Source organism: Pongo abelii, chromosome 7 (assembly GCF_028885655.2).
Source record: "Pongo abelii isolate AG06213 chromosome 7, NHGRI_mPonAbe1-v2.0_pri, whole genome shotgun sequence".
NCBI lineage: Eukaryota > Metazoa > Chordata > Mammalia > Primates > Hominidae > Pongo > Pongo abelii.
Window position 1 is genome coordinate 41,468,383 of NC_071992.2, and position 12,057 is coordinate 41,480,439.

The 12,057-nt window shown below is 34.1% G+C and overlaps 1 protein-coding gene across 2 annotated transcripts in view; it reads right to left on the reverse strand.

Moving 5' to 3' along the window:
* Positions 1 to 591: 591 nt before the first annotated feature.
* LOC100433654 (A disintegrin and metallopeptidase domain 3-like) overlaps positions 592 to 12,057 on the reverse strand; it is a 76,524-nt gene continuing 65,058 nt past the window's right edge. For both annotated transcript variants that reach the window (XM_024251136.3, XM_054561495.2), the window contains exons 19-21: positions 4,894 to 5,059; positions 3,602 to 3,652; positions 592 to 714 (exon numbers count right to left, since the gene is read on the reverse strand). In XM_024251136.3, the coding sequence (XP_024106904.3) occupies positions 3,604 to 3,652; positions 4,894 to 5,059 (215 nt within the window). In that variant the 3' untranslated portion in view covers positions 592 to 714; positions 3,602 to 3,603. The remainder of the gene's footprint in view (positions 715 to 3,601; positions 3,653 to 4,893; positions 5,060 to 12,057) is intronic.

A 12,057-nucleotide genomic window follows, 5' to 3' on the forward strand; every position in this document is an offset into this window, starting at 1 on the left:
CAATTATACTGTTATCCATGATTGACCAGGGAGTTGATGAAAATCCCACTGCCTTCTTGGAAAGGCTTAGAGAGGCGTTGGTAAAGCACCTCTTCACCTCCTGATTCAGTTGAGGAACAACTAATCCTGAAGGATGTTTATTATTCAGGCAGCCCCTGATATCAGGAGGAAGCTGCAAAAAACAGGCCCCGGGACCAGATAGTACTTCACATAACCTCCTGAAAGTAGCCACCTCAGTCTTTTATAATAGAGACAGGGAGGCCCAGGAAAGAGAGAGGAAATACAGGAAAGAGGTAAGGGCTTCAATGTCCACCAGGCAAGCCCACAAACCCCAGAATTCCCAGGGTGTACCTGTTAACTGCTACAGATGTGGCAAGACAAGCAGACCAGCAGATGAGGGGTTTGAGCGGTGGGCGACCGAACAGGTGAGCCACTCCCCTGCCGCATGTCCTGTGAGGGAGATCAGTGAACTCTCTTGTTTCAGAAGGCTATAAAGCTTATGATGTAACAACTTCCAAAGTTACAAAGAGACAAAGCCGCTCATCTCCTACTAAAGGATCATGGAGGGTAGAAGAATCAATAGACATAAGCTTGTATGCTTTTAGTCATATGATTTATTTTGTTTTGTGAAGTTGAAAGTTTTAAGTTAATGGTGAGTTTCCTGGTAATATCCTTTCTTCATCCGATGGCTTTGATTTTATCACTTGGTTACTGCTGCAGAGGAAATACAGAAAAATAAAAATTGTTAAATCTCCATTGTTAATAAAAGCTGTTATTTACTATTCAACTATTGGTAGAACACTTAATTAGTATAATGAGACACTGATTATACTGGTGCAGTCTGTGTCTGTGATTCAGGAAATTTATAAATCTAAATTTATTTTTCATAAATGGATTGTAATTGCTACATTAAAAGGGAATATTACAAATTGATATTTGTATTTTTAATTTACACAGTCTCTAAACTTTACATGGATAAATGAAAATCATCAACAAAGAAACAGAAGAAAAATATAAAGGAAAACCACAAAAAGGAAACAGAAAAAAACAGCAATATAAATATGTGAAAAAATAAGAAAGAATTACTATAAATTTTTCTCTATGTATCTGAGGAGGAAAAGAACTTCCAAAAACCCTCTGTGCATTTCCAGCGGGTTCTTAAATACACTTGTTCAAAGACAAACTAACTCTTCACTCCCCTCCACTTCCTCACCCCAAACCAAACCAGTTATTTCTCTACTATACAATGTGTCACTGGTAAAAGGTGTCACTATCCATTCTGTCAGAAGAGTGGAGGTTTATTTAGTTCTCTCTTTTATTCTAACCTATAAATGTCCATCCAGTCACTACTCTAACAGATTGGGCCTCTGTCATACCTCTGAAAATGTTTTTGTGCTTTTCCTCCTCTCCAATCCTGTCCTCATCACACCTTTCTTGTGCATTCAGCAGTCTCTTAACTGCTTCACTACTTTCCATCTGTGACTGAATCTACTTTCCCTATTTTATCCCAGTGAAATTGGTAAACTGCAAGACATACAGTACCAAATCCATTTCTTACCATCTTAAAAAGTACCTTACCTATGTTCTTAGTCATATAGAAGAATATTTAAACTCCTCATTGTGGCATACAAGATACTTATTTTGGCTCATGGTTACCTACATGGATTTTACATCTCAGCATTCATAAACTTGCAGATTCCCACACTTTGGGAGGCTGAGGCAGGCGGATCACGAGGTCAGGATATTGAGACCATCCTGGCCAACATGGTGAAACCCCATCTCTACTAAGAATGCAAAAATTAGCTGAGCATGGTGGCGTGTGCCTGTAGTCTCAGCTACTCAAGAGGCTGAGGCAGGAGAATCGCTTGAACCCAGGTGGCAGAGGTTGCAGTGAGCCGAGATCACACCATTGCACTCCAGTCTGGGCAACAGAGTGAGACTCCATCTCAAGGAAAAAAAAAAGAAGCCAAAATTTTGTAAATAAAGAAGGGTGGTTTTACTTTTTAGCCTTGCTATTTTCCTGCTATATATCAATAGCCATATTATTTAAGCATTTTTTTCTTACATTCTGCATCCAAAGTGTCAGTACATTCTGTTGTGTTACCTTCAAAATGTATCCATAAGACCATCCTTACCACCCCTGGTCTGAAGCACCATCTTTTCTCTCCTGGATTACTGCAGTAGTTTCTCCACATCTACTCTTGCCATCATTTAGACTGTTTTCAACAAAGCAGCTTTTTAAAGGGTAAGTCACACGCTTGGAATCTGCACCATCCAGTTATTCCTCCCTTTCACTCAAAGTAAAAGACAGATGGCCTCCAAGAGCACCAAGACCCTCCATGGGTGTTACTTCTCCGGCCTCATCACAACTGCAACCCTCTTGGTAACTCTGCTCCAGATAGAATGACATCCCTGATATTTCTCCAACATTCCTGACATTTTAGCATCATATCATATATGTGTTTTGAAAGCTGCTGTGAAGATATTTGCATGGATAATGCCAGTATATGCCTGTGTGGGATAGATTTGATGTGCAGCTGGAATGGAAAAGCTCTATCTTTGTCTCTGGGAAAGCCTGGATGTCTGGTTTTGACTTTTTCCTAGGATAAGGGGAGTAGTATTTATGATGAGCCATTTACAATTTAAAGTAAGAAAGCTTGGGCCATAGCATCTCTCTAATTCCCTATGCTTAGTGGCAGATAAGGAAACAGAGACCCATTGACTTAACTATCAACAAAGTCAGATATGAGGGAATGGCAGCTAAGTAATTTGATGAACTCTTGATCTCACTCTTGGTTGAAGTTTTGAATTTTCCATTTACTCTCAGTGATAGGCCTAACACATCAAATATAATTATTTCTTTACACATATGAATTAGAACTTTGAACAATATATATGAATGTCTATTTATCCCATCTTAAAGATTAAAAAAAAAGCATCGTTCTGCCTTCGAAGAAAGGTGCATTTAAAATTTTGCCTGGCATCTCATGTGTCTCAATCAATGTAAATTCCATTCCCAATCCCCAGTCATATATCAGGCTATATTTGTTCCAGATTGTGGCAATCTTAAGAGTTTAAATTCTGAAGTCGGATTGTCTTAAGTTAAACTCCACTACAATAGTCACTAAAAATTCTATTTTCCTGGGGAATCAATTTATTTCCTTTTATCCATTTCCTCATCTCTAAAATATGGGTAACAATACCTATGGCATTTTAGTAAGGATCAATCATCATAAATGTGGAGAGACAATCTGTGTAAATCACCCAATGAGAACCTTAAACAAGGCCAGAGGAGACAATGATTGTTTATGAGTATTTTACAAAAATATTTATAATCTCTTTAACATCATTCCTTATTACAAAAATGTTGTTCAATAAATCTCTGGCTAATATTAGTTAACATTAAATATTTCTAAATAAGTATAAAACATAATTAACATCAAATATATTTTCTTATCTTTGTTTTACTACATAGTATTAATACATAGGAGTCAAGATGATGAAATATGGGAATAATAGTTTTCTCATACTGAGGTATTGTTAAAAGTAAAAAAATACTCCATGAGTATTATTTCTTAACAATTTGATCATTTTACGTCACCTTTAACTCTGTGACTGGCTGTTGTTACTACTGCTGTCTTCTGAGATAGATCTGTATAAAAGAGATAACATTAGGAAACACTGTAATCTTGAGTGAAATCAAGAAAAGTTTAAAAAGCTACATTTGCACTAATTAATCAATTAATATGTATCAAGTGGCCAAGTGCAAGCAGAGCAGTCGATTTGGAAACAACAGACGTAGACAAGAAGGGGTGATGTCAATTATAAAGACGTCGAGTGACAAAGAGAATGACCTAGTTCCTGATCATCTGGCTCATTGCTATTTTGCTTCAGCCCTACTTCATTTCTTACCCTGGCAGTCCTGAAACCACTTACTGTTGTAAAACTTAGGCTGTTGTGACCAGATTTTGTCAGTTTTAATCAATGATACCAGTTATTCTTTCTTTTGAATTATCAAATCCCTACATATTCATAAAGCAAATTATGGTTTGATGTGGTGTTAGAGTAAAAAAAAAAAAAAGCTGTGCTAGTACCTTACTTATAATTTCTGAAAAACATGAGCCATATTAATTATGCACAAAATACAAAGTATCCTATCTGAGTTCTCTCCCTCATTCTGTACCATCTCCTATTTTTCTTACCTTCTACATATTCTATTCACAAAATTTTCTTCCCTGACTATTTCTGTGGACCTTTTTGGCACAACTGGTTGTCAATGCAAGAGAAATGGGGTTCCTTGGGAAGTCAACAGAACTTTCTAAACAATTGCAGAGAACTTGGCTTTCTATGTGAAAGGCAATGAGGCTTTACTGAATAGCTTTAATTGTTCTTGGCCCTGTAAGAACAGGCAGGATACTTAGATGATTGAAATAAAATAAAAAAATAAAAAAATAAAAAAATTACAACTTTGCTATATGCTGAGAACTTACGCAATATTTCTTGTCTCACTATGTTGCCCAGGCTGGAGTGCAGTGGCATGATCTTGGCTCACTGCAACCTCTGGCTTCTGGGTTCAAGCAATTCTCCTGCCTCAGCCTCCCGAGTAGCTGGGATAGCTGGGGCTACAGGCACATGCCACCACGCCCGGCTAATTTTTTGTATTTTAGTAGAGACGGGGTTTCACCGTGTTGCCCAGGCTGGTCTCAAACTCCTGAGCTCAGGCAATCTGCCCGCCTCGACCTCCCAAAGTGGCAGGATTACAGGCGTGAGCTTACTCAATATTTCTAAACATTAATCCAAACCATCCTAGAGTCTCTTCTTGGATTCCAAATTGCACTGAATTCTTCCCACAATGAATTTTAATATTAAATTAAAAATAATACATTTACTTACCTGCTGCTTACTGTTCCCACTTTGCTCCAAAATCTCTTCATTTTATTCCATTTAAGACTAACAATAGCAATTAAAATGAGCAAAGGTGAAAAAATGTAGAAACTGATCAAAAGACCATTGTTTTTAGGAGCAGCACGTCGTTTTGGAAACAAGGGTACACTTTTTTCTGAAAACATGAGAGTACCTTTTTAACTATTTGAAAAATGATGAAATCATACCAGAATTTGAATTATAGAAATTTAGAATTCAACACAGTTAAAGAATGAATCTATTTGAATTTAAAAGTGTTTTTAGCCTTCTCTGACTGGGCCCCAGAGTGCATTATACATTGTGTATGTCAACTCAATACACTTATACATATAATTGACAATACACAGTCATTGGCAATATGCAATATTGTCATAAATGTACTTATTTTATTGACAGTAAAATTTTTATTGACATAAAATACATATTGCCATAGATTTACTTATAATCCCTTCATGTATACTTAATATTTACTTATATGATATAATCTATTTTGGTGTATCATATTTCTTTTTGTGAACTGCATTAAGTACATTCACGTTGATGTGCAACCATCACCACCACCCTGCTTCAAAACTTTCTCATTCTGCAAAAAGGAAATTTTTTACCCATTCAATATTAACCCACCATTTTTCCCTCTCCCCAGAGGAGCCACCATTATTCTACTTTGACTCCATGAATCTGACTAACCTAGGTGCTAATGGAAGCAGAACTCAGCCCCGGCAACCACCATTCTACTTTGACTCTGAGTTTGACTACTCTAGGTACCTCACAGAATCAGAATCGATAATATTTGTCATGTTCTGACTGGCTTATTTCACTTAATCATAAGGTCTTCAGTTTATATCTACATTGTAGGGTGTGACAGGATTGTTCATTTCAAAGGTGAATAATCTTCCATTGTATTTCTACACCTTATTATGGTTATCCATTTATTTGTCAATAAACATTTGGGTTTTCCATGTTTTGGCTATTGTGAACAATGCTGCTATAAGCATGGGTATACAAATATCTGCTCGAGTCTCTGCTTTTAATTTTTTTGGGCATATACGTAGATGTGGAATTCCTGGATAATATGCTAATTCTGTGTTTAATATTTTTAGCAACCAGCATGATGTTTTCCACAAAGACTGCATTATTTTACATTTTCACCAGCAATGCAAAGAGTTCTAATTTTTTCATATCCTGGTCAACACTCAATATGCTTTGAATTTTTCTTTGTAATAGCCATCCTAATAGGTAAAAATTGGTATTTCATTATGGTTTTTACTTGTATTTCTCCAAGGATTAGTAATGTTAATATGTGAAAAACACAACGTTTTCTGTGCTTATTAGCCTGCTCCACAGCTTTACATTTCCTCAAAGATGTGTTAAAAGTATTCAACTACTTTGCCCATTTTTAATGAAATTATTTGTTTTGTTGTTGTTATTGACTTGTAAGAGTTCTTTATATATTCCTAATATTAATCCCTCATTAGATAGATTATTTTAAATATTTTTGCCCATTCTATGGATTATCTTTTCACTCTTGATAGTATCCTTTGATGCACAACTGTTTGTAATCATGATGGATCCTAATTTATCTGTTTTTTCATTTACTGATGGTGCTTTTGGAGTCATATCAAAGAAATCATTGCCAAATTCCATGTTATTACAATTTCCTGTTATGTCTTCTGTTTTAAGGGTTTATAATATTAGTTCTTGCATTTAGATTGTTGATCCATTTTGAGTTAATTTTGGTATATGGTATCAGCAAGGGCCCTGCCTCATTCTCTTGCATGCGAATACCCAGATATCTCAACATGATACATTGAAAAGACTGAACTTCCTCCAGCAAATGGTCTAGGCATTCTTGAAAATCATTAGACCATACATGTGAAGATTTGTTTCTGGGATCCATTTTTTATTCCTCTGGAAAATTTCAGCTTTCTTATATTTTTGTCCAATGTGATATACCAACTATTAAGAAAGTACAACAAAGTCCTGGAGCCTTCTGTCTTTCTGTCATAGCTTCTGTTGAACACATTTGAGAATTCAGCCTTTTTTTTTAACTGCTTGTAATAATATGAGGAAGACTATTGATGAAGGAAAATATTATACAGTTATTAATCTGACAAATGCAAAGAAACATAAAGCAACAGTTTAGCCTGTAATGATTATCTTAGTCTGTTCAGGCTGTTGTAACAAAAATATCATAAACTGGGTGGCTTACAAACAACAGAAATGTATGTTTCATCGTTCTGGAGGCAGAGAATTCCAAAATAGAGGCACTGGCAGATTTATTCTCCGGGCCTATTTCCTGGTGCATAACCATCTTCTCGTTCTAACCTTACATAGTGGAAGGGATGAAGGATCTCTCTTGGTTTTCTTTTATTAGAACGCTAATCCTATTCAAGAGGGCTCTGCCTTCATAACCTAATTAGATACCAAAAACTCCACCTCCAAGTGCCATCACATTATGAATTAGGTTACATGATAAAAATGTTGAGGAATGCAAACATTTAGTCTACAAAAATGTTGCAATTGACCATATAAATGAAATGTCAGACTACAAATCTTTAGATGATGATATCCTAATTTTTTTCAAGTGAAGAATCAGTGAGTCAATGATATATTTCAAAAGACAAAATGGATACATAGAATTCTCATCCAGTAATCATATAATAGGAAGGACTTCTGCAAGCAATATTTTTCATAAATACCTGGGATTTCTTGCACTGTAAATGAGATCTAGAATAAATAGTATTCCAGCTTCTATGGAAGATGTTCATGAACATTTATTGGATATTATTCACAAGTGGACAAAGTGAAGTTAAATATTTATGCAGAGTTGATTGAATGGAGTCAGTGTAGGAGTTTAAAAACTGAGTAATTATTTTAGATGTTTATTAAAATGAACTGAAAATATTTTAATTATAGTACAAAGAGGATAACATCAGGAAAACTGTGACCATCAAAGTTGTCTTTTGAAGATGTAAATGCACACACACAAAAAGAATCACAAAGTATAGTCACCTCTAACCTACTAGAGATGTACTTCAAGTGTTCCTTGCAGTCATAGAAAGGATATGTTCTAGATCCATGTTTGACAGCAGGAACTGTATTCAAAACACATAGAGCACTTTAGTTATATACCCGTCAAAGACTAGAGTAAAATATTGAGCTTTCTATATTTAACATTTTTATTGAAATTTTTCATAAAGCTGATTTCACTACTTTTATTTCTACTTTTATATATTTCCTGTAATATGTTTTTTAAATAAAAAAATAGTTTTGGGCCTACAAGTTATAGGTATCTAATAAGGATTAATTTCAGGCAAAATAGAATTCAAGAGAAAGATAAACATTACAGAAATAATAAAAGGAACAATGCACCAGAAATAAATCTAAACTACACATACAATAATGAAGAAAAAATCAAAATAAAATGAAATACAAACTAACTGATAAAATGAAAAAAATACATAATTATGATTAGAATTTTTAAAAACTACTCTCTTAGTAATTGATAGAAGTAAAAAGAAATCGGTCAGTTCCATGAAAAAGTATAAGCTACTTTAACTCATCTAACATGAAATAGATAATATTATTGTTTACATATTTATTAAGAAAATATTTATTTAAGAAAAATCTTTATTTTAAAAGCTCCCCACAGAATAAATCTCCAGACCCATATGAATTCACTGGACATTATTACTAAATATTTTTTTAATGCTGATTTTAAGCAATCACTTCTAGAATGCGGAAGAGGAGTAAACACTTCCCAATTCATTTTATGATGTCAGTTTTAGTTGACAACAAAACAAGATAAAAACAAGTACAAGGAAGAGAGAGAGAAAGAGAGAGAGAGAGAGACAGAGAGGCAGGCAATATCTCTCACCAACCTAGACACAAAAATCCTCAACAGAATATTAACAAATCAAATTTAGTAAAGTACAAAAATTAATAAATAATGATGAAGAATTTATTCTATATTTTCAAAATTGGTTCAAAATTAAAAATCAATGCAATTGATCATATCAGTGGACTACAAGGTTCATACATTCCTATCAACCGATACTAAAAAGCATTTGAAAAATTAATACTGTTAATAACAAAACATCTCAATGAATACATATTAAAGGAGGTTCCTCAAACTAATAAATAATATCTACAAAAGCCCTACAGCTACCATCATACTTAATGGTGAAATACTAAATTCTTTTCTGCTAAAATAATTATTAAGGAGAGTTGTTTACAACTCTTATTCAGCATAGGCCTGGAAAGTCTAGGAAGTGCAATAAAATAATAAAAGTTATACACATTGGAAAGGAAGAAAGAAAGCTGTTATCTTCAAAGCTATTTGAAGATGGCATAATCACTTACGTAGAAATCCCAAAGAACTTGCAAAAACAAAAAAAATTCTCAGAAAACCGAATTCAATTATATTGGGAAATACAGGATTGATGTGCAAAGATCAATGGTATATTTGCATATTAACAAAGAACAAAGGGAAATAAAAACATAAAAAACACCCAACATCACCTAAAATTGCTCTGAAGATAATGAAATAAAAGTGAAATAATAAATGCATAGGATATGGTAAAATTACAATAGCCTGATGAAAGAAATCAAAGCAGATTTCTTTGATTTCTTTCATCAGACTATTGAAGAATAAAAGCAGATTTCTTTGATTTCTTTCAAATGGAGAGATATGCTGTGTTCATAGACTGAAAGACCCAATAATAATGAAGATGTAAATTCTTCCTAAATTGATTTGTAAAAATCACAGCAAGATTTTTAAATAAAGATAGATGAACTCATGCTAATATGTATGCATATAGAGAAAGAAGAGCTCTGAGAATAGTTGTAGCAATTTTGAAAAAAAAAATAATTAAGTGACAGGAATTCCTTTTTTTCCCCCAATGTTAGAGAATGTGGTACTTGTGTGTGGAATAAGACAAATCAATGGAACCAAACAGAGACCTAGTAAAATACCAAGAAAAATACGTTTAATTAATTTTTGACAAAGCTGCAAAAACAATTCAATAGATGAGAGATACCTTTTCTAAAAAATTGTGCTAGAATTTTTGTAGTTTCAGGTCTTGGATTTAAGGCCTTGATCCATTTTGAGTTGATTTCTGTATAAGGTGAGAGATGAGGACCCAGTTTTATTCTCCTACATGTGGCTTGCCAATTATCCCAGCACCATTTGTTGAGCAGGGTGTCCTCTCCCCACTTAATGTTTTTGTTTGCTTTGTCGAAGACCAGTTGGCTGTAGGTATTTGGGTTTATTTCTGGGTTCTCTATTCTGTTTCACTGGTCTATGTGTCTATTTTTATACCAGTACCATGCTGTTTCAGTGACTATGGCCTTATAGTATAGTTTGAAATCAGGTAATGTGATGCCTCCAGATTTGTTCTTTTTGCTTAGTATTGCTTTGGATATGCAGGCTCTCTTTTGGTTCCATATGAACTTTAGGATTATTTTTGGTAAAGAATGATGGTGGTATTTTGAGGGAAATTGTATCAAATTTGTAGATTGCTTTTGGCAGTATGGTCATTTTGACAATATTGCTTCTACCCATCCATGAGCATGGGATGTGTTTCCATTTGTTTGTGTCCTCTATGATTTCTTTCAGCAGTGTTTTGTAGTTTTCCTTGTACAGGTCTTTCAACTCCTTGGTTAGGTACATTCCTAAGTATTTTATTTTTTGCAGCTATTGTAAAGGAGTTGAGTTCTTGATTTTATTCTCATCCTGGTTGCTGTTGGTGTAAAGGAGAGCTACTGATTTGTGTACATTAAAAAGAACTCATTATATGAAAAAGATACTTGCACACACATGTTTATAACAGGACAACTTGGAATTGCAAAAATGTGGAACCAATCCCAATGCCCATCAATCAATGAGTGGATAAAGAAACTGTGAGATAAAGAAACTGTGTGATGATATATATATTTATGATGAAACACTGCTCAGCCATTAAAAGGAATGAATTAATGGCGTTTGCAGCAACCTGGATGGGATTGGAGACTATTATTCTAAGTGAAGTAACTCAAGGATGGAAAACCAAACATCGTATATTCTCACTCATAAATGGGAGCTAAACTACGAGGATGCAAAGGCATAAGAAAAATGCAATGGAATTTGGGGACTCAGGGGAAAAGGATGGGAAGGGGGTGAGGAATAAAAGACTACAAATTGGGTTCAGTGTATACTGCTCAGGAGATGGGTGCACCAAAATCTCACAAATCACCATTGAAAAACTTACTCATGTAACCAAATACCACCTGTTCCCCCAAAAAGCTATAGAAATAAAAAATTTAAAAAAATATGCTAGAGTAATTGAACACCCATTTATCAAAAATTTAACCTTGATATATTATCTCTCATCCTATATAAAATTACTTTAAAGTGTATTATGGGCTTAAATGGAAACCATAATGCTATACTTTTTAAATCTTCAGGTCCTAATACTCATAAAGAGGTCATATACTTGACACTGGAAGCACAATCCAGTACCTAAAAAAGTGGACCTTATCAAGTAAAAGTCACATAAAGAGAAATTTTGTTCCGAGAAAAAACAAATTATAGACTTGGAAAAAATATGTACAAATCACACATCCAACAAAATACATGTATCTGTAAAACATAAAATCTTTCATAAACATGACTTTTTTTTTCTTTTTTCCTCTTCAATTTCTTTCATCAGTGTTTAATAATTTTTATTGTTGAGATCTTTCACTTCTTTTAGTTTATTCCTAGGTAGTTCATCTTATTTGTAGCTATTGTAAATGGAATTGCTTTCTTCATTTGTTTTTCAGATTGTTCGCTGTTGGCATTTTGTATTCTGCACCTTTACTGAATTTATCAGTTCTATAATGTTAAAATGCCTGTACCACACAAAGCAATCTACAGCTTCAATGCAATTGTTCACAGAAATAGAAAAAATAATCCTAAAATGCATATGGAATGACGAAAGACCCAGAATAGTCAAAGTAATCCTGAGCAAAAAGAACAAAACTAGAGGAATCACGTTACCTGACCTTATACTACACAAAGCTATAGTAACCAAAATAGCATGATGCTGGAATAAAACGGATACACAGAAAAATAGAACAGAATAAAGAACCCACAAATTAATCCACATAATTAAA